At 43.4% G+C, this 23,708-nt stretch overlaps 1 protein-coding gene and 1 long non-coding RNA gene across 3 annotated transcripts in view; one reads left to right on the top strand and one right to left on the bottom strand.

The window, feature by feature from the left end:
* CAMK1D (calcium/calmodulin dependent protein kinase ID) overlaps positions 1-23,708 on the bottom strand; it is a 209,318-nt gene that overhangs the window by 115,335 nt on the left and 70,275 nt on the right. For both annotated transcript variants that reach the window (XM_086886523.1, XM_086886521.1), the window contains exon 2: positions 3,031-3,162. In XM_086886523.1, coding sequence (XP_086742649.1) covers positions 3,031-3,162 — 132 coding nt within the window. The remainder of the gene's footprint in view (positions 1-3,030; positions 3,163-23,708) is intronic.
* Positions 19,859-22,813, top strand: LOC111923116 (uncharacterized). Its single transcript, XR_002860933.2, has 3 exons — positions 19,859-20,062; positions 20,140-20,256; positions 21,127-22,813. It is a non-coding gene; the product is annotated as an uncharacterized LOC111923116 (long non-coding RNA).

Raw genomic sequence — 23,708 nt, 5'->3', positions numbered from 1 at the left:
GAGATAAAATCTCCTACCTTCCATGTACTTCACATGGGAGTCACTGACCTTATGCTGCTCAGAATATTGGATTAATACTCCCAACAGCTTTTTAGTCCAGACACACAGAAGGACTGACAGAAGTTTTGGTTTCACACTAAGCCCGGCCCAGAACCCTCCCCTCTCACACCCACTCTCCTGGCTCTGCCACCACAAGAGAGGACAGGAAAGCAACTGCAGGTAAAACTGTTTATTTGAAAGTCTTTTCAATAAAGGTTGTTTCACAGCCAAAAATGAGACAGACAATAACTCCTGTGACAGAAGGAAAGCAGCAGAGGTGAGAGGGGACCCAAAGCTTTTGGTCACTGGATTAATGTTTTCATCACCAGTACTCCATGCTCCAGCTCTTAATCCTGACAGCAAAAAGTGATCCTTAAAACATTAATTCAACACACAGCATCATTCAAACTCTCTCCCATATTGATTCTGCCAGATCTGAATGATTTGGCAGGGCTGGCAGGGGGATGAACCTTCACCAGAAATGCCTGAGGGTACAAAGTATATGGGAACTGTGGACATTGATCCTGGACATGCCAGCACAATCTCTGACTGTTCCTAAAACGTGCTCACCACACACAGGGGCATGAGCAGCTCACCTGAGAGCTGGCAGACACTGCAGGGATTATTTTCAGGATCCTACCAGACCTCAATTTGATATACAACTGGGGGAACTCAAGAAGAGTTGTTGCATTTCATAACACTTGGCAGAGGTCTGCCAGAAAGCACAGAGCTTGTCAGGAGGAAAACAAAACTCTAATGATTGAAGATAGGAGAAGAAAGACCAGTGTAAGACAAGAGATCCTTCTCTGAAGGATCAAGGAGTTTGCCTGTATTTTAGCCAGGCAGGGTGTCTTTGGGACTTTTATCCCATCAGAGTTTAAGCACCCTCAAAAGACATAATGCAAAACCAGACAGGGAGACTAGGATCAACACACGTGCATGTTTCTATTTGCTTTGCATCCATTTTCTGTGTCTCCACACCTTCCCCTTGGGGAACAGGGACCAACTGCTCCTTCCAGGCATCCTCTGTGCACATCCTCCAGATGAGGCAGTTCAGTGCATGGTGCATTTAAGCACATGGGGCACCTCACAGCTCTGTAAGGAAGCCCAAGGCTCAGGGGTCCCACCCATTCATTAGACAACACAAGAACTAGCCATTCCTACTGAGTGTTAAGCTACAAGAAACAAAAACAAGGGCACTTAGATGGAGCTTAGCAACAGCTGCTCAGGATCCATTCAACCACTCTCAAATCTATTTTTACTGACAGCTTTTGAAGCAGAGAATTCATTGAACAGAGAAACAGGTTGATATCCCTTCTCCTCAACTGTAGGCAGAATTCAGTTTGTTATTCTCTAATTGTTTCCTTGGTGGCACATAGAAATTCAATAGTGCATCTGCAAGCAAGGATGTCTATTTTCAGAATAAAGACAATGACAGGCAAAGTTTGTATTAGCAACGGCTAAGTAGAAGACACCAGAAGATAAAAAAGGGGAATTCTCATTTAAGGTCCTAATGTGCATAGGACAAAAGATTGGGTAGATCTAATTGCATGAATTAAGGAATTTTCTGCCCACTCACTCTCCTGCCCATGCAGCTGGAATAGCACAGCCCAGGTGCTGCCTCCTCCTTTCTCAAGAAACTGTTTGCAGGGAACAGAAATGTTTCACAATGCAGAAACAAGAAATAACTTAAATTATTTCTCTGCTCTACCAGCTCAGGATCAAGGCTGATGCAAGTCAGTTCTTACTGCACGTGGATATTGCCACTCTTACAACCCACACAAGTACCAGGGGACGAACCCATCAACACAAAGACTTTCAAGCTGTGGTTATTGGCTGTCATTGCCTGGTTACAGAGATGGCAATGGTTGAGTTTTATGACAGGTTCTCAATAACTCTACACAGAAAGACAACATGCTACGTTTGTCACTGGGTTTACATTGTACCGACCCAAGCCAGGCTCAGCAATAGGAAGGCACTGCTACTAATAGTTGTAGCTGTTTGGAGCTCCATTTATGTCTCTCCACTGAAAAAGATCCTCTCTGCCTACTGAGATGTCTGGATTTGCCTTTGAACCTGCTCCTTTGATTTAGGCTGCCTGAGCTCTCCATCCAGTTAGTTTTTGGGATCAGTTTGGTCATGTGGTGCCCTGATGGTGATCAGCCATCAGCTCTGGCATGACCAAGCACTGGGGCAAGTTCCAGTTTGGACAGAAGTGCAGCAGGAATAAGAGTGTCCCAAGAGTCCAATGCAGAGTAGTTCTGTATAGCTGTGCTACCTTTAACTCAGTGAGAAGGTACTTTCAGAAGTTTAAAATACACTTCATGAACCAATCCTAAATCATGAACAAGTCTTTCTATTTCCCAGGATGACAGTCAAGGGTGATAAATTCAGATCCAAATGTCTCAAGTCAGGTGAGATGAATCCCACCTTCAGGTCATAAGATGAGGAAGAGGTAAGGATCAAGCCTCTAATAACTACAATGAATTCATAGAAATTGTGAAATTCCTTTTTCTTATCCATGTATTCCAGCCAAAGAAAGGAAAAAACAAATCCCCCTTACAGAAGTACAGAGGTACCACTCATCTGCATGGCACAGGTAACACTGTCTCTTATGACAATCCATAGCATGTCATCATTTTAGAGCAATTAATAAACAGACTGTTTTAAACACTTAAAAATTATAACCCTGCTCCTCCTCTCCTCAAAGCCTGTGACACAACTGCTGACATTCTCAGTGGATATTTTATGGCATCGTAGACTTACATTAGCCTAAATCCTCTTTTCTCCTGTTTTGCAGCTATCTGGTGGAATTAATATGAAAGAGAAGAGGAGCATTTCTCAAAACATTTTCAACACCATTTAAATTTGCATGATCTTGTCTGTCTGTGATGGGCTGAACAACTTTTCAGTCACATTTGTCAATCACTGTTCCTCAAATGCAAGAGTTTAACTGAAGCAAAGATGCAGAAATGAAGGTCTGGTACTCACTTTCTCAGCACTGCAATTTCATTCTCTATGCTGCTTTCCTTTCCCTTCAGTGCCTTCTTGGGAATGCATTTGACTGCGAAGAGTTTTCCACTTGCTCTCTCTTCAGCCAAAACAACTTCAGAGAATGCACCCCTGAAAGAAGGGAAAAAAACCCCTGGTTTAAAGTGGTGCTTTTTCTTTGAAACCTGTTAACTGAAACACAACCACTGAATATAGTTCTTCTGGTGTCCTTTGGATGATGCTCTTGTTAAACACAGAAATGACATTACAAACATCTTTCTTTGCCTTTAAAAACGTATGGAGACGTTCACACTCATGTAAAACATTAAAGGCTTACCAAACACAACAGTTTTAATAAAGAACCATAGTCCAGCAGTGATATGAGCAAAGCTTGAAAATGAGAAAGTACCATTTCTGCATGGACCACAGTCCGGCTGCTGACTTGGTGGATGATGTACTTTTCCCCTTTCTGAGATTTTTGGAGGTTTAATTCACAAAGAAGCGCAAAGTCCCTAGGACTAAGTGACACACCAGTGCCAGGAGTGCTCCTGGTTCCTCAGTCACCACAAGAGGTCAGGGCCCCCCACTCTGGTCCTCCCTGGGCTTTCCAGAGCTTCTGACCACTGAATCAACCCTGATTCTGACTGCATCAGAATTTCTCTATGTATACAGAGTTATTCCTCAACACAAACTGATGTGTGTAACCACTAAAGCCAAAGAATTAGATGAAATCACAAGCCTGAACATTGGCCTAAGTAGCAGCCTCCCTACAGTTACCCCAGAGAGCGTTACACAAATAAAGAAACATCATCACAGCAGACAGCCACTAATTGACAAGAATGGGCAGTGCCTCTCGCCCATTAGGTTATTTCATAACAGTGCATTATTTCTTGCACTGTCAGTGCTTCCTTCCAAACCCCTGGACCTGACTGAGAAGAGGCTGTTACAGCCAGTGCTATACACACATTTTTTTTGGTTCCCAGATTTTTTTAGCATTTGAGCATCATTCCAACCCTGCCATTCTGGACAGATTTTGCAGTGGTACATTAGGAACATCCTTATATTCTGGAACTTGTTACTGGTTTAGCAGCAAGGTACTGGACAAGAGAGAGCATTGACATGATGAGGAATAGCAAATCATTGTTCCTATTCACCAAAACCTCCTCCTGAAGCACCCACTTTGTCCAAGAGAGATCAGATCCAAAGATTTGTCTAACCCAGTGACAACTGAAGGATCATGCTGAGCAACCTGGTCTAGTAGAAGGTATCCCATGCCCATGGCAGGGGGTTGGAACCGGATGATCCTTAAAGTTCCTACCAACCCAAACTATTCTTGAATTCTATGATCCACCAGCTGAAGGTTTGTGTTTTATTTATAAGAAACAAAAATAGTCTTTCCTTTATTATTTCCCCTCATCAGCAGATTATTCTGCTCTCCTACATAGCTCTGATAAATGCTCAGGAGGGTGCTGAGCAACCAACCACCCTCCAGCCTGCCCTTAAAACATTAATGTCTGGTCACAGCCTCATCTGGCTACCACCAACTTTCTCTGGCTTTCATTCCCCACAACTGCTGCTTATCTAGATGTTTTGTGGATAAACAAAAGAATTTCCTTTCCTGGATAGGCTCCTCCTTTTTAAGTCATGCACTTGGATGACACAACCAGGCTGCTGTGACCTCACCAACAGCTCCTGAGTTGCAAAACAGCCACATGAATCAAGTGGATAAGCAAAAGGAAGAGGCTGCTGCTCTGGAAACAAAGTAGCTGTTTAGCAGAGATGCTTTTGTAGCCAGCAGATAAGGAAACAGTGATAGGAAGCTCATGAAAAAATATTTCTGCATACTGCTATGCAGCAGATGTTTGACAGCTTGTCCACATGGGGCAGTGATCCTTTGAACCAAGAAATGTTTTGCCTCATTTTTACTAAAAAAGACAGACTATGGCTACATTTATGCCACCTGGAGTAGCAGAACGATTCCCTCTTTTCTGCTTTGTGTATAATCCACCACAGCATGTCAGAGCATCACAGACTCCAATTTAGGGTCCACACAACTGATCCAAATGGTTTGCACAAATAAGCCACCCAGAGTGTTTTTAATTGTGTTCTCTGTTTTCCTGTTGTAGACAGCCCTAGCCATTCAATTTACCAAATAAGGTTTTCATCCTCACCCTCACCCTTGGGACAGCCAGACCAGAGCTGCAGTAAAACCCTTTTGCTGGAAAGCTCTAAGACCTCTTGGTGCTTACCAGCTTTGGTTGCAGACCAGAGCACTCAGAAACTCACAGGGCTGTTCCCAGCTGTATTTCATGAAGCCCTTAAGTCCCATCTGCTTAAGCTTTCAGCACAGCACTTTGCTCCAGCTGTGCCTTGAACAGGCTCCTTGCCTTCAGTTTAATGGTGTTAGAAGCTGCAATATTCACACCAGTCGTTTACTGATCACACAGCTCTCCCAGTCTTTACGATATTATAAAAATACAAGGAGCTCCCATCCCAATCTGCATTTCATTGCTGATCTCAGACAACCAAATAGTGGAAATACTTTTATTTCCCCTCTATACAATATAATTAACTTTATGAAGAACCTCTTTTTCAGCAGGCTTTTCCAGCATCCATCATTTTGCTGGATTTCTTCCTCCACTTATCAGGACAGATATGGTTTCCCTAGTCAGAAAGAGCCTCTGTGAATTTAACGAAATTTTTTTTGTGGAGCTCTGCAATACTCATGGAACCCAATTCCCTATCTCCTTAACAACCTTTCTCATTACAGCATGAAATAACCTAAAGCTCAGCTAAAGTGTTTGGTCCCATGTCAACCCCAGGCACAGACAGGGTGCTTTTTTACATTGATATTTATGAGGCCATGGCATGAAATTGCTAATGCTGGGAAGAGTTCCCGAGCAATGGGAGGGGGAGGGCTGGGATGGATCTTCTGGGAAGGCAGGAGGGAGATGTGAGGAGGCAGAAGTGAGGCACTGTCCTGTGCACTATATACGCTCCTGTGGTCACAGAGCAAAGCAGGGGGGCAAAGCAACAAGTCAAGGCACAAAAGAAAGAGAAGGGAAGTGCTGGAAGGAAAGAGAAGGAAAGGAACAGATGCAGAGAGGGATCAGAGTGTTAAACAGAGACTCAGCAATACAAGGCAAGAAGAAAGAAAGGGTGTGAGGGAGCACCAGCAAGGGAGAGGCAGCAAAGATACTCCTGGAGTCTGCTGGAGTCAGGGAAGAGTCAAAAATAATATTGAATAGATGGGAAAGCAATTATCATAATTTCAAACATGCAGCTGAATTCGTCCACCCTTAACGACACAGTCCAGCCTCCACTAAACCCCTCTTGACTCAGGCATGAATAGGTAAATGTCAGAGAGAAAGTTAGAAAGACTAGGCTGCTCATTCTCTTGCTAACAGCAATATATCCTGCAGCAAGTCCCCACCTCCTTAAAAAAGTTCCCCAGAACTACCAGCTCAGCAGGCTTGCTAGAGACTTTTTTCTCCCCAAAAGGAATTAATGCTGCCTTTAAAATCATTGTATTAATGAACGAAGCAATTTATCTCTAAGAATTAATTACAATTCTTCATTGAGGTTTAAAATGTAATTGTGCACAAAGATTTAGAAAGAAGTTTGGGGTAGGAAAATACTGCATTTTACACCATCAGCATGACAGGACTTTTATGAAAAGACCATGGCTTCCAATAAACATTACCAAGCAGTGTTGCATGATAAAAAGGAAAAAAAAAACAAATATCACACTGTGATACAGATTTTTTTTTTAAATCTGGAAAAGAGGTTAAATACTTAAAAATTATGATTATAAATGTATCTGCAATGGCTGGGATGCAGCATTCCCTTCAGCTGGGAAAGCATTAATTGCAACCTTTCCAACATGCCCAGGGACAAAGTCTTCACCTCTCTGAAGAGGAACTTCAAAATCGTTCAGGAATTTTCCCTGTCCTGCCTGCAGACAATAGCAAACAAGTGGAAAAGTGTCATGGCTTTGAGGAAGTAGGACAGTGGTGGAAATGGGTAAGCAAGAAACATCTGCAAAATGAAACCACTTTTAGCTGCCAAAATCCATGTGCGGCAACAGCCTATTTTTGAAAGTTTTGACCATGTTATCATTTACCCTGGAGGAACAGCTCCTTTCAAACTTCTAATTAAGGCATAGAATAATTTTATGATTTAGATAATTTCCATATGAATTAGGAACAACATAAGAAAAGAAAAAAAAAAGAGGTTAAAGGACTTGATGAGTGACATTGAGATAATGGCAGATTCTAGAGAGTGTTTGAGATGTTCTGGCTCCTCACCCCTTTGCAAACACATGGACTATGCAGTATCCAATGAGATGCCAATCTTTTAGAGTTTTGATTGATTTAAATTATTTCTCATGCACTATTTTTCTTTCATATAGATTCAAAGATTAGACTTTCAAGATTAACACTGGAATATGAACATTATTCATACCCAAATAGACTGGATTTTCTACGAGAAAGTAGTGGCTGCAAGGCTAGGCTATCCTGCAGATCAAAGCAAAATAAAGAACAAGCAAGTTTTTCCTTCTTCTGTTGGAACTATAATTTAATATGAACACTTAATTTCTGAAATACAATGAACAGCATATACTGCGACAGCAAATCTGTTCTCATTCAACAAAAAAATTGCTGTGACAAAAATACTGACAAAATGAAGACAAAGCTGATGGAGGGATAAAACTTCATTTTTTCCATTCAATCTCCATGTTGAGCAGTTTTCCACTGCATTAGCAGGTGCTCTGTCACACTAAGTCAACAGACATAGCCAGGAAACAGATATCATGTCTTCAGGCTGCATATAGCTAATGTTCTTAATTACGATACAATTGGCTTCCCATGTGTACTTTGCCCTGGCCAAACCAGGCGGGGAAAAAAAAGTGAACATTCAACATCTGAAAAATATACCATGTCCATCCACCCTGAGACAGGAGTCTAAATCAAAGGGAGACCAACCAAACTAAAGCTCATTTTTGTAATGTGGCTTTGACAACCACACTCAAATTCTGCTCCTTGACTCTCCAAATATGACCTTGAACTGCACCACAAACAGAGGAAAAATGTCTTCATTAGCATTTTCACAGCTTCTTCCGTGGGCCTCAAGGAGTTAACTGTGGGATGAGCTCAGGCTCTGTTTAACACAACAGGAAGATTCTGGTCCTGCTTTTCCACAAAACCATTTTTCTGCAAGACTCATGTTCTCTCTTTCAGTTTTTTTTTAAAATTTTCTACTCAGATGTTTTTGTAAACACTTTTTTGCTCTCCTCACACATCATCCAGGTGCATCCCCACACAAACCCAACTAAAGCTGGAAATAAAAATTTTCATTCCAAAGTCACATCCGTCAGTGATCTGACAGCTGCATGAAAATATATTTACAATTTAACTTTCAATAGATTGGTTATGTCTGAATGAAAAGTTAACACCGAAGTGTGGAGAGTTTTTAGCCAGTCAAGAGGAAAGAAGGACTCTGGCACTGTGCTACACATTGTACAGGAACCAAATTCTCAAGAACTGAATATAAATTCATGGCAAAAGCTGACTAATCTGGTTGCAGCCATCTATGTTTTAGAGCACAAATACTTTTTCTAGCTATTTTCATTCATCAAACACACAGTTCCAACCCTGCAGCCCCTTCTATGGCAATGCTTCCTCTGCCTGGGCAAGAGCACAACAACTGGGAGGGATCACTGTATTAGCACTGGTATTTTTAGCCTCCCTACTCATTTAATTTCCACTAAGCCTCCCAGCCACAACTGAAAATACGGTTTCCTACCTTGGGGCCCCACGAGTGCCTGCTCTAACACCAGACATGGCCCTGCCCTGGGCTGTGTCTGACCCCGGTTCCCCTCTCCAGGGCTGATCCTGATCCCTGCCCGCAGTGATGATCCCATGGAGGTGCCTGATGCCGCAGGCTGGGGCTGCTATTAACCCATTACAGATGATAAACAGCACCTCCCACTGTGCCAAAATGCTGCTGCTGTGCCCTGATGGACACTTCAACAATGGCAAGGGGGGCCCACCTCTTTGCTGGGCGTTCCTGCAGCAAGAAGCTCCTTTCTGGAGTGCTGACACCTCGCTCTGTGCCCTAAGCCATTGCCCCATGCCCATTCCCTCTGCATTTTGTCCAAGTCAGGAAGTATCTTAGAACCACTGTGGGCCTGCAGTGAGCAGCCACAGTGTGGAAGGACCCTGGAAGTCACCATGCTCAGGGATGGGCAGCACATCCCAGCTGCAGACTTTTCTTTCCAGTCATTCTGCTGCTTCCCCTTTAACAAAATATTTGGGAGGAAGTAACCCCACCAGTACCCAGATCTCAGCTGGGGCTTGTAGCCATGACCTAAACAGAGCCACCCAACAGTAGCACACCTCAGGTAGAGCTTCTTCATTCACCTCCTTATAAACCAGTTTGGTTTCACCTACCATTTCAGTCTGCAGCAGGATGAGCAGCACAAAGCTTTGATCTTTGTAGCCACCAAGAATTTTCCTATTTGTGTTGATTTAACTTCTATTTTTGGGGGGTAATATTATCTACGGTTACAACAGCTTAGTGTTTTGACAGTTTTTGTCACCAAAGTCAGCTGAAAGAATTTTAATGCCCATTTGAGGCTTATAATTTCTTCTAGTTTAGCTCCTCAATATTTAATAATCTCAGGGGAAAACTAAAAAGAGCCCACCCACTAAAAGAACTAGGATTAAGATTGGAAATCCATGTCAGCTACTTATAGGAAAGCTACTTAGAGGAAAGAGACTTCTATGAAGCCAGAAAACACCGATTTCAAGTTGCACATCATAAAGCATGAATTTATGACAGTATAATCAAGGTGGTTTCCTTCACAACCCCAGGCCCCCTTCACTAGAAGGCAACAACCCCTTTAGAGGGTAACAGTCATTTTCACTCAAGGAAAACATCCCTGGAAATGATGTGAACCATTCTGTAGCTGGAATTAATTCTTTACTCTGGGATGAATTCCAAGGTGACAGCAGGGCATAGCACACACCACCAGCACCTCTTGTCACTCCTGCTCACACGCCAGCAAGGTGAAGACACCAAAACACACTATCAGAGAAACTTCCAGGCAAGAAAAGCCATCAGGTGCAGAGCAGAACGAAGCATGCAGGCTTCAGTGAAATAAAACTTGGGTTCAAAGATGAATGAGCTACACAAAGCACAGAAATTAAGCCAAAAAGGAAAGTTTCTGAAGAACCTCTTCCCTTTCTGAGACAAACTAATTTGTTTGAGCTGCCTGGTGTATGCTAATTTAATAGGATGCTATGCAGTCTGTTCTGAGACAGTGATGCATGGATGCTAAAAAGGGAAACTGGCCCAGCTCAGATCCCCAGTCATGTTTGTTATTACAGTCATCTTCTTTCCTGAACTGTTTGCTCCTTTCTGATTAATCCTGACCCCTATTAGAAAGGGAAGTATTGTCTTTAAAGGCCTATTACATTTACATTACATCCTCTGTGGCAGTCACAGTAAAGCTATCAAGAAAAACATACACTTCTCTGTGCTGAGACCTTCCTTCCATTATACACTTCACAAATGAGCTGTTAAGCAGGTTTTTTTCCCCACTGAGGATCACTTTCTTTCCAAAGTGAATATTTTAAGTACCGTTTTTTCCACTTTCATCTTATGAGTCAAAAGGAGCTCATCATCTCCCAGGATTTATCTGATGGAAGCATTCTCACAAGAAAATAACCTTTTTTTCTTCTAGTAATGACCTCAAACCTTTCTAGAGGCATAAGTGATCTCCATAATTTTTTTCTTCAAAGCATTTCCCTATTCTAACACTGACATATGCAGGGTCTATTATTCCTGGAGATCTTATCTGGCCATATAAAATAGATTACACCAATTTAAAAAGCCTGGTTCTTCTTCTTTCTCCACATGGAAACCCAAGAAAAGATCTGGCCCACTGTGCAGTTCTCCAAGAGGCTGAATCAATTATGGAACAAGTAGATGATATTGTACCAAAGCAAAGCCAGGCAGACACTGCAGTTTTGCTTCCAACAATTCCCACATTACTTCTACAGAGGTCTGTAGTGAAGGTGGTACTATTCACCCCCTGAAGATCAAATAATTTTGAAACTGTGACTAATCCATGGGAAACTCCCATTTAGCCAAGAGTTTCACCTAAAGGTGTCTGGAACTTCACAAATCCAAGATGCAAAAGTCTGTCCAGCACCTCATTCATTCAAGTGACATTTCTGTCTCTACAAAATAAAGCCACAGAGTCAGTTCTAGAAGCCTTCCCCAGTGATCAGAGGCAAAGGACTGGATAACTTGAGCTGTGATTTTCAAGCACCAACCCTGACTTTCCACATTTGAGGGACTTGAGGAACAGGAACTCCATAGGCTGGTGTGGCACCTGGGGACATAATTTGCTGGTGAAGACAGCAGAATTAACAGCTGGACTCAGTGGTCTTAGAGGTCTTTTCCAACTTTAACAACTCTGTGAGTCTTACTTAATTTTTGTTACTTAAAAGCTGGGAGCTTTCCATCATCTAAAAGTGCATATTCCTGTTGTACTTTGAAAAGCATCTCTAGCAGATGCTTATGTCCTACCCAAAGTTAATGACAGCACACTGTATGTCTGTAAGATCCTAAACCCTGTCAGCCAAAAACCCCCTGCTCCATTTGCTGCATGCCTTTGGTCACAGAGATCACTTGAGATGCCCAGACATTAGTGCAGATGATGACAGCATGGCTCCTGCCTATTCTAAGGGCAAATTTAGATTAGTTAACCACACCATGAAACCTGTGCACATCTCCTAGCATCTGCCTTTTCCACTTTAATCCTTCAGATCCAGTGTAGAGCCCCAGTCAGTCATAGGAGCAGCATCTCCATGAATGTGATGAGCAGCCAGCAAAAGAGGAGGCCACAGGGTTCAGAGCTGTCACAAGCACAGCTGAACATCTCCCATTGTCTAAAAGCCCTTCTGTGCCTCTGTGAAACTCTAATTGGCTTGTTCTCATCCTGATGTCTCAGCCAGTCCTGCATATCCATTTTAAATATCTGGACTAGAAATGATGTGCATTTTGTATCCTTGCCCACTCCAAGTTGCAGATTATAAATAAATAAAAAAAAATAAATTAAAAATAAGAGAGAGGGAAAGAGAGACAATTCAGTATGGTGGAATACAAATGAATTGTTTTACAGCTCAGAACTTAGCTCTGGTAGGAAAAGGCACTGCAGGATGTTCAGAGATCCATCTGCAGCTTTACTCCCAATGGCCACCTCCCAAAGCACTGGGAAGAGCGTTTGCTTTTTTACTCCCCAGCCTCTTCACTCATGTATCCACATGCGGCTTCATGTCTGAGCTGAGGTACATAAAGAAACTCAGCGAACTGGTTTGCCTAGCAACTGGCAAGCTTGAAAATAAACACTGTGGCAAAGATTATTTCAGTCTAACTGTACACAAAGTTACCAGGGCCTTTGCAACTCACTGTTACTTCTGCAAAAAGAATTGCCACACACTTTCCACATGTGCCACCCTCGGTCATTGTCATGAAAACTCTGCAAAAAGGGGGTTTCTTCCCGCTTCTGCTGATGAAGAATTTCTCCATGGCTCCATTTTTATCGTGCTGTATTGAGACTAACTGAGGTTACTTGCCAAATAGACTCAGCACCAGCACACCTTTCCTCCCATAAAGTCACTGTCACGATCCTCCACACCGCTCTGCAGGCACATCTTTTGATGTCATGGAGTTATACAGGGACTGGCAAAAATGAAACTCCCCAGGGAGATGTGAGGAGCCAGAAGCTGTACCAGCTTCCATCCAAATCCTGCCCAGCCTAAGCATGGATCCAGGTGAAGCAGGGAGCCAACAAGGCCTGGCAACAGTGATCCTCTGATCTCATCCCATGCTTTTAACAGCAGAGAAGGGCAGTGGCCCCTGTAGCAATCCCATCCCCTGAGGATGGGGGCCATCCCTGCCTTCTGCTGCCTTGCCCATGTGATGTCAGAAGACAGGGAATGAGGGAATGAGCCCTTTCAGCATGGCAGAGCTGCAGGAGAGCAGCTGAGCATGTCAGAGAATCACAACAGAGAAAAGGTGTTCCCTGCATTTCATCTGAAAGGAGGACAGACCTCCCTGCCCAAAGAGGTCAGTCTGGTCCATGGAAGCAACATGTTGTTGAGATGGTCCATGAAGACATCAGCAATGAGACAGACATTGATATCTCTGCCACAGTGCTCATAAAGTCTTCATATTCCTGCTTTAATGGCAACTGGTATAGACCTCATAGAGAGCAATCCTAATGTATTTGCCAAATTTGCTGTTAAGGAGAAGGAGACTGAAGTCCTACAGATTTCCCAGGGAAAGCTGCTGCTCCTGAGAGCTTCACCTGACTCACCAGAGCCATGAAAGACTGGGACTGTCCACAGCTCCAGCACACAGTAAAACACATGCAGAGCCAGGTACTCATCCCTCAGCCTTCTCCTGCCATCCTCCAGGGAATAACAGCACAGGGGGAACCATCTCAGTGCCTCAACCAGCTCACAAACACCAACCAAAGCCAGCTGCTGCATAGGGATGTCCTTCTGTGTTAGAAAACTTCAGCAGAGACAATCTGACAGCAATGCTGATTCCCTTTATCTGAAATGTAATCACAGCACATTATAGTCTCGTAATACAATGAGGAGTTTCCTAGGAGATGACTGCCACGTGCCCTGACTGTTTTTAAAATGAAGTTTCTCAGATCTAATTTCCATCTCAGGTTGACAGACTACACACACACACTGACAATGCCACCACTGTGCTTCCTATCCTTCATGTGGGTCCAGATAACCCAGCCCAGACCTTGGACAGCAGGGACAAGGGGCACTGTAAAATGGCCCAAGAGCTGATGGGGGTAGGAAGAGGAGAACACAACTCTTCAAACCTGACAGCAATAATTTCTGTGTTTATTGGAAGTTGCTGCATAATTTCATGGACAGAAAGGAAGCAGCATATTTACCTCCCAGGTGACCTGCACTCCAGAAGTTTAAAGAACCCAAAAGGATTGCAGGAGAACAAGGAACAAGCAGGATTTCAGGAATATCTCTCCTAATGTAAAGGTTCTCTGAGAGCCAGTTCCCAAAAACACTGCAAACAACAGGCCACGGGCAGCAGGCTGAGGAGCCAAGCTGTGCATGGTCCAGCTGGCAACAGCTGCCACAGGTTGTGCAGGGTACAAATGTGCTCTTGTTGATACACTAGCCCACTGAAGAGATGGACTGAAGAGTATTCAAAACAGGCTAAGAGATGATTAAAGAAAAAAATCAGAAAATATTTCAGAAATTTGGCTTCCCAGGGAGTTTCTGTTCATTGTCATTGAAAGGGCTTGAGGGGGAAGATGGGTTGGACACTCGATGCTGACAGCAAGGGCACAAGTTGATGCCTGGAATTTAGGAATAATTCAAAACAACACAGCATCTCTGCCCACCATGCTCATATGGGGAGGTTCACCATGAAGAAATAACCTTTGAATACATTAAAACATGATCAGTCAAAAGGATGTACATGAAATTGTTGGAATAGCAGTAAAAACATGGTACCTCTTTGGGGAAATTTTTGTTTTCTTCCAGGGGTAGGAATTTAATTTTAACAAAGAGCATAAGAAATGGAGCTCATGTACCACAAGACTTCCTCCCACCCCGTTTATCCCCCAACCTCCAGCAGTCAGAGCTCCAGAAAAGGGGTCTCTGTTCAGGTGACAGTGGCACTGACCCATCATGTCTCAGCTACCTGTCCTGTACTAATCTCTGTAATTCTTTTTCTCCAACCCATTTACACTTTCAGTCTCCTGCAGAATTAAACAAAATAAAGTACAAATTATATGAGGAAGCATACTTCTTTGTTCATTCTAAATTAAATGCTTAATAATTTCTTTCCGTAACTCTCCAGTGAAAGACATTTTAAATACATAAGTAACCAACTGCTTTTCCATGTCACATAACTGGTTTAAATCACAAATACACTGAATGGTCTTTAAACTATGACTAGAGATTGGTGCTATAAACAATCAGCAAAAGGAGTGTGCAAGAACTGGATTCCCCCTCACCCTCCACATCAAGAAACTCTCAGCCTATAGTAGGAGACATGAGACAAACCCCCAGTTCTTAGGAAGGAAAGTATTACTTTTTACACTGTGTTAAATTCTCAGTGTTGTGTGTAATTTTAAAGGAATACCTGTAAAAATGAGTTAAGTTGTTAAAACAAGAAGTGAGAAGGTCCTGGGAGACAGAACCAGGAGAGCTAAAATTTGCAGGCAGTATAAGCACTGTTTGGAAATATTGATGCTGGAAACACAGACGAAATATAAACCCCAGGTAAAGAAATTCTTGAAACAGAGAAATCTGGCAGGCTAAGCAGCTGGGCAAGGGAAAGTGTGAGAAGTAAGACAACATCCTCAAACTCAGAAATTGTGTGTCCAAATGAGGAAGCAAAAATGGATTTCAATTTATGGTGGCTAAAATATAAGAACTTCAAAAGGTGGGAAAAAGCACCTAAAGAACAGTTGCACCAGGCAGGGAACTCAATAAAAACTTATCCTGCACTTATGAGAAGCCAGATGTGTGCCAGATAACTGATGGATCAGGAAGAAACCAACTACAGATGCAGCATGAATAAACCCAGATGATTATCACAAAAAAAATTAGGGTTTTTGTCATGTGTGATCTTTGCAGGGAGGTTTGGGGAAGTTCTCACACTGGAAACCTTCTTTTCAAGGTTGGTAAAAGGGGCTAATACACTGGACTGACCCAACCATTCCAGGGGAACGTGGGCATGAAACTGAACATGGGCTGGAGTCTCCCTCTTAAAGCTTTACAGGTACCCAAAATTTAGAAGGCAGCTAATATAATGTAACTCTAGAAAAGGGATGCAAAGGACTAATTCAGGAGTTACAGAGTTCTCCAGATCAGCAAAACTGACATCAGCAGGTCAGCAAAAACTATACAGAAGCATATCCCTCTCACCAAAGATGCAATTACTGAACACTTTGAACAATCTGACAGATTGAGTCTTTAGGGAAGGAAATCCAGGCTTCATAAATGCTCTGGAATACTCTGGAAGGGTCAACAACTACACAGATGGGAAAATGCTGTTGATGTGGTTTATTCAGATTTCAGTGGGGTGCCTCAATGCAGGATCTCTGAGCAGATGAGCTTTCAAGGGATAGGAGAAAATTATTGCAAAAACAAAGTGGTTAGAAGACAGAAAACAGCACAGAATAAATGATAAATCCATTTAATATCCAATGTTAGAGGTCACTAAGAAAGCAGTTTGCCACAGCCTGAAGGCTTTGTGTTGTTGAGATCCCTCTCCTCGCCTCAGGATATGGCACCAGGGAGGGTGACAGTGATGATCAAAATTATGAAACAGCAACATTATGAGGAATTACAGGAACTACAACTTTGCAGCCTGGAAAGGAAAACTGAGGGGGGCAGAATAAAGCTCTGAGTGGAGCAGGGAAGGTGGTCACTGTCCCTCTAAGGCAAGGATGAGGTGACTGCATGTGAGGGTAGGTTGCAAGGATCCACTTCAAAAGACATCATCCAGCTTCTTTCCATAGGACACAGTGGCCATTAACAAGGGTACAGGAAACAACCAGATAAATACTGGTTATAAAATTCATCCAGACCACTAAAGGCACCATTTGAGTGTGAGAAAATGCCTGCACACATCTCATAGAATGCTAGGGGAGTATCCACAGTATTATAATTACATTATTGCTAAATGCTGACCTGTGCATTCCTCCCCAGACATGGTCTGCAGGGAGCAGACACTGCATGAGCTGCATTTTTGGTCTGACCCAGTGGTCAATCAATGCAGCAGAGCAGCAGCAAACAGCAGCTCATAGGGATAAATGCAAAATGCATGGACAGTGAAGCAATCAGAAACAGACAGCAACTTCCTCAGGGTTAAGTCATGGCAAAAAAATAAGGAAAACTGCATGTAAAATACTACCTAATTCTAACAACTGCATTTTCACCTAAGCAACCCAGCTGCCTAGTAGTACATCAGATGTGTAGTAATAAAGACAAGCTCTGACTTCAGAGGATTAGCACAGAATTACCTGGACTAGAAGTCCAGGGAAAACAGTTTTGAAAGCTGCATCAAAAATACATGGAGGAAACAGCCCCTGTGATCTTATTGGACTGATCTCTGTGGAATAAACAGAGCCCCTGTCTTCCTTTACCTTTGCTCTAAGTGATGGGCCTTTTATTACCACTGCATATAACAGTCATGTCTTCCTTGGGGGATCAGAACAGCTAGTCAAACTAAAGTTCACATCCCAAGCTTTAAATGCCATACATCAATCTGTCTTTGCACCCCTGCAGCTAGAATAGCCCAAACTCTCACAACTTCTCATACATTTATCCTTACAACACCCTCATGGGATGAGGCAGTGCTGTCACACATATGAAATACGTGGGAATTAGGGCAAGGAAGGTCATAAAGCAGATTAACCCCAGGTCTCCCCAGGCCATCACCCATTACAGAACTGGGAGACTGTCTTCACATGCTGCCAGATCACACACAGCCTCTACTCCCTACACCTTTTGCTTTAGCCCTCCTCCTTACCACAGGCTGCTGTCCCCACACTTTTATAATCTATGATAGGACTAAAGCTCAGTTCTTCCCCAGAAAAGAGATTCACTAAAAGACTGGCATCATTTCCCCCACCCCCCATCTTGCCATGAAAATTTAAAATTGCAGAAGTGTTTTTTGCTTTCTACATCACTCTGATAAAGCTGCAATAAAGAAGCAGAACCATCAACCCAGTGAGTCAGATAGTAAACTTGTTTAATGGACCCCCATGTTTGGCATTGAACTTATCTTCTGAACTTTAGTAGGGTAAATAGCCTTTGGCTGAGTCGCCATCAGAGTCTTTGTAAAGAAGCAAACCTTTTCTCTTTGTTGACAAAAGCCTCAGAGTGGCACACACAAATGTTAGCAGGTGTTCATATTTAACTTGTCTTTGTGGGTTTTTTAAGCCTGAAATGCATATAGTGATTGAGAATTACTGTTTATTCATTTCTGTGTAATAGGAGAAGCAGCATTTCATCTGTCTCATCCATATTTAATAGCTCCAGGCACAACAACCATGAAAGGTCTATTTTTCTCCCACTAGGGAAAATATTATTATTATTATTACTACTACCATGACTACATCTATATTCTGAAATTATTCATCCCTAGCTTTCTATATTATTTCCATGTTATCTGTGGGCCAGGTCCTTTACTTGTACTTATCTGAGTTACTGTGCTGATGAAGCTATACTGATTTATGTTATGCTGAGTCACATCAGCAAAGGACAGAGTCAATTCAAAGCTTTTCAAAGCTTCTTGGCAATATAAACCAGACTGAATTTTTCTGCCCTAAGGATGGGAAGGAACCCTTAGAAAGCTACTCCTGCTTTTACCAGGAATGTTTAAGGAGGTCCACCCCTCTCCCCAAGGTCGAGCTCTACCATGTCCATTTTCACACTTACCCATCTTGGCACACACACAGGGTGAAAGGTGGGGCCAGGGATGGTCTCTGCAGCTTTTCCATATGTCACCCACACCTAGAGAACACCTCTGCTCCCCAAATGGCCATTAAATATGAAGGATGGCACCTAATTTCCCCCAGGCATGGTAGGGCAGCTCAGGGTCTATTCTGACAGCTCCAGCACAGCCCAAGCTGTGCACTGCCCTGGTTAATCCCAACTCCAAGAGAGGATGCAACTCCAATAAACCAGAGGCACCACTCCAAACATCATCCAATAAATCACAACAGCCTGGACTAATAAATGGCCCAGAGTGCCATTTATCCAGTTAAGCAGAAACAGAGGAGGTATAATCATGCAAGCAGTTTTTTTCCTTCCCAGTGATAGAAGAGGACCTTAAAGAGCTCCAAGGAAACCTCTTCTTCCTCACCTGACCCTGGACAGCCTCCAGCACACCTAGCAACCATGCAGTGCCAGTTCCAACCACAGAAGCAGTTAAGACGTGTTTTTTTCCGGGTATTTGTTCCTGGGAAAAATGTTCCCTGATACCATGCCATTAAAATGTTAATCATAAAGCTGCTGAGGGGCCCTTCTCCAGGAGGTCACTTGCTCAAACACAGACAGTGTCAGCAGTCCCTGGCACGTTACCACAATTTGTTTACCCAACAAGAAGCAAATTTCATAGATTCAACCCAGTCACATGTTGAAACTCACGAGCAGGAAGTGAGATTGGTCCCTCACGAACAGCAGCTCTGCCAGGCAGACACAGGCGCAGCTTCACACAGAGGGATTGCCCTTCCCAGGGCAGGACTGATGACTGCTGGTAGCACAAGGGTGACACTGGAGCAGCACAAGCAGGATGTATCCAGAATCACCTGTTTAGTCTTTACTCCAGTTCGGGAAAGGAAAAAAAAATTCACCCAGTATCCTCCACAATTTTTTTTTTCCTAAAATTTAGGCACATTTTTGCCTAAAGAAGCTAAAAAATCCTGTGTTAAACACATTCAGGGGCTGAAAGTTATGATGAAAGCAACATCACTGCAGATTTTATTTATTTATATATATATATAAATATATATGCCTCATATATATATACATACATACGCACACACACATATATACATATATATATATACATACATACATACACACACATAAAAATAGACACATCTTTTTTCCTATAACTTGTAATTTGGAGATACAACAAGGTTGGGGGTGGAATACTCGTTATCCCCTTTCCTCTGCATGTGTAGTTCTCATTAGGGCCAATTAGGATGATAATCACATCTGAAAGGAGGCTACAAGCCAACCCATGTGATCAAAGCAGAAGTAAATGCAACTCTAGAGAGCTTAGGGAGCATATGGTTTCCTCTCCCAAGTTCTCCAAGCTTGTATCTGGCTTGGTTCTACCTGAAAGCTCAGTCCTGTGCAACATTATTTGGGAGAGCATCCCACCTGGGAGGAGGCAAGGTGGTCCCATGGGCCTTCAAGGACCCACGCACCGTAACAGATCTCAGCATGTAGGAGGAGAGAAATTAATTGCTCTTTCCAGTGTTTTTTCCATGCCTAGCACAAGGCATTACAATTTCTGCACAAGGAATCAATATGTTGCTCCAGGTGATGTTAAAGAGAAAATCCATCTGAGTTCAGTGAAAGCAGACCCTGCACTCGGCTCTCGAATGCCTTTTCCACCCTCTCTCCCCAGGGTAAAGTGGTGAGTATAATTTTAATGGAGAAGTCTGGGTGAGTTTTCTGCACACTGGTGCTGCCTCTGTCACCCCATCTCTAAAACCTGCAATGCCTTCCCCATCCCAGCTGCCTCCCAGGTGACTCCATGCAATTACATTCCTAATTGTGCCACAGTGGTGCTCTCTGGGATGTTACACCGCTGTTTAATTTATAAATGTCAATTTGGAAGCACAGTACAATGAGAAATTGCCCACATCAGACGCAGAGCAGCTCCCACTTATGAATAGGTAAGAAGGCAACAAAAATAATTAAGTACTTAACAAATAGAGAAGATGAGGGAATGCAGGCATCCCTTTAGTGCAGCCCTTCCAAATTTTACACGTGCTCAACTTTGTAAAACTGTTTAAATGGAAGGGCAGAGGTAGCCAAGTGCCAGGTTTAATATTGGACATGACATTGCACAGTCTGTGCTTGTTTGGGAACCTATTTCGTATTTAAATCTCAATTAAACAGTAGGACTGCCTTGACATTTAAAAATCCAAACAAAACACTTCAAGCGCAGCTCTGCAAAAAGTATCTGTAAAAGCATCTTCTTTTTCCACAGACCTCCTCATTCTTTGCATCCTGAATAGCATCTTCACGATGAGAAAAATAAAAGAAAATAAAAAAATTGGGATGTGTTGATTTTTACCAGCATTCTCTTTGAATAGTCAGTCCAACTAAACAAGAGTGCATTTGGTCCCTCTTGTGTATCATCAGCAAAGCACCTGCAGAGATATCTGAGCTAGTTTTGAATTAGGAAAAAAAATCTGTTGTGCAGAAGGAAAAAGCACCTCATACCCAACTCTGAATCACCAATGATGATGCTTTCAGACTCTCTTGTCCTTTTATACAGTTGATCCCAAGTGACATAAAACATGAGAAGAGGGCAGATGCCAGGAGCAACAGCTGGGGAAATGGGAAAGGAGGAGCTGCATGGATCATCCTTGATTCAGGCCATGGACTCAAATAAACAAGATTTGCCCATCAGCCATCCCAGTCTGCCACAGGCAAAGTCACAGCTCAGACTGCAGCCAGAGCTGGGTCAAGGAGCTGCCTCTTCCTGGGATGACACTGCTCCTCTGCATCAACCCTGAGGCAACATGGGGAAGAATGGGAAGAGCACTAGGGAAAAGCACCAGGCATGAGGCAGATTCCTTTAGATCCCAATGTTTTCTCTGACTCCAAGATTATGGATATTACTGTAGCATGGACAACCTTCCGCTCCCCCTGGGTTGGGGGGTGCACCCCACGCTGCGTGCAGGCACCAACCATGTTCCAGCAGGGCCTCCAAGGGAGCATTAACAAACAACCCCACTTTTAAGCTTTCCTACTGTCTGCTTCTCAGTGGCATCACATCAAACATGCTGGTGGCTGCCAGCCCAGCTCTGCGTGCCCAGCTCGAGGCTCCCGACGCCACGGCCAGGCTTGGAAACAGCCCTTGAGATGCTGCTGCTTGTCAGCCACAACAATCTCAGCCTTAACTGCACAAGCACAACCATAAAGAGGCTCTGACTCTGCAGGTTTCCAGCCCTTTTTTTTCATGTTTATCTCTAAATGCTACGTGCAACTCTGCTGCAAAGGGTTTGTCCTCTTGCCTGGTTGGAGATCACCTCAAGGTGTGCTTGCCCTGCAAAGGGTGCCCTGTGGTGCTTACACACACACACAGCCACAAAAGTTCAACTGAGCAAGAGAGATAAAGTGGGTTCAGTGCTTTCTCTTCTGTCTGCCTGCTGTGGAAATTACAGACCCCCTCAACCACCTGTCTGTGTGGCAGGAGCCACCACACTGGCTCAGACCAAAGGGCAGTTCCAGCAAAATGCCTCCCAGCTTGTAACAAATGCCTGTATGGAAAGCATAAAAAAAAGAGAAAATATGGAGATATTCCTGATTCACTCCCTTGATCTCTCAGGATCAGCAATTCAGAGGTTTCCTGGGTGTAAGGGTGCACTGAGACCATTGTGTGCCCACCCAAGCAATGGCCCCTTGCACACAGATGAGACATTTTCTCATACACACAACTTGGCAGGGGTTTTCATGTCCTGCCAGCTCTCAGACAAGCAACACACTGCAGCTCTGCAGGGAAAAGCCAAAGAAGTGCCTCAGCTGGTGCCAGCTGCGTGCCATTGATGCTAATGGACTTGTTCTGCTTTATACCAGCTGATGATCTCCCTCTTTTCCCTTTCTGCTTTCTCAACAGATTTTCTGGTGCTCAATATATGAAACATCCATCAAAAAGGTGGATCTAGTCCAGCAAGTGCTGTGACACTGGTTTATGTCTGTTACAGGAATGTGTAAGAGCACTGCCATAGGGCTTTAAGAGACCACCAGCCCTGGGAAAGCTTTGTGCTAACCCTCATTACTTAAATATTGGCTTATTCCTTCAAGATGGGGCTTTCTATCCTTTGAAATCCTTTGGGGTTCTCATCCCTGCCAGTGACTGGAAGCCATTATGTCAGGGAAAAAGCGTGGGACATGCTATAACCCTTCATCCCCTGAGCACACTGTCAGTCCCACTAGGGACACTGCTTCTCCATCCTGCTTTAAAGAAAGCACCTGTGATTATTCCCAAAAAAAGCCAAGTTCATTTTAAATCACTGATAATGTCAGCAAGCTCTATTCTAGCCACGTTTTCTAACAAATCAGTGACCTCTGTGAAAGATGAAGAGCTGAATTCATTTGGAAACATGACTCCAAATTTCTCCTTCCATCAGTTCATTGCTCAAGATGCCTTCATCCCCTGGTTGCCCTCTGCCTGCATTTCCAAGTCCTGGAGTCATCAGTGGGTGCAAACCATGCGAGGGTCCTCCCCAAACTGAGGTGCTGAGTTTCTAGCTGATTCCTAGCTGGCAGGAGGATTTCAGCAGCACCATCACCCCCATGGTGAGCCATCACCTTGGCTGAGCCCATCTCAAGACCTTCCAGGTTCTGTTTGTGTCCCAGCTGTGTTAATGTGCTCAGTGGAGAGCGAGTCCCCCACTGCAGAGTGAGCCACAGGAACAGTCTGTCACAGAAAAGCAATTTTCTCATTTCCTTATGACCAGGGAAGCCGGTTCCAGTCCCCAGCTCTGATGCAAAACGTCAGCAGGAGAGCTATTAAGTATTTAGGGTGGGAAGCTCCATCATCAACCAAAAATACTTCCATGTTGGCAGGACTTTTGGGATCAGCCAGTATCTGACAGCCCTATAAACCTTCTCCAGAGTGCAACACAACACAAAACCAAAGGGTTTTCCCTGAATCAAAGATTCAGAGCAAAATTCCTACTTTTGTCAGCTGGTAGGTTCAAGTTCCCACACTGATCCATGCTTGGCAAGAGGAGAGAAAAGGGTTCTTATTTTTTCCACCCTCTTTCTGTGTGTGATAAGAGATGGGCCCAGGAGACACAGATTTGCTGGTAAAAAGCTCCCCTTTGATCAGTTTAGTGAATTCTGAGAATC

Source organism: Cyanistes caeruleus, chromosome 4 (genome assembly GCF_971803275.1).
Source record: "Cyanistes caeruleus chromosome 4, bCyaCae1.hap1.1, whole genome shotgun sequence".
Taxonomy (NCBI): Eukaryota; Metazoa; Chordata; class Aves; order Passeriformes; family Paridae; genus Cyanistes; species Cyanistes caeruleus.
Note: the sequence above shows the minus strand (reverse complement) of the source record. Positions and strands in the feature narration are given on the sequence as shown.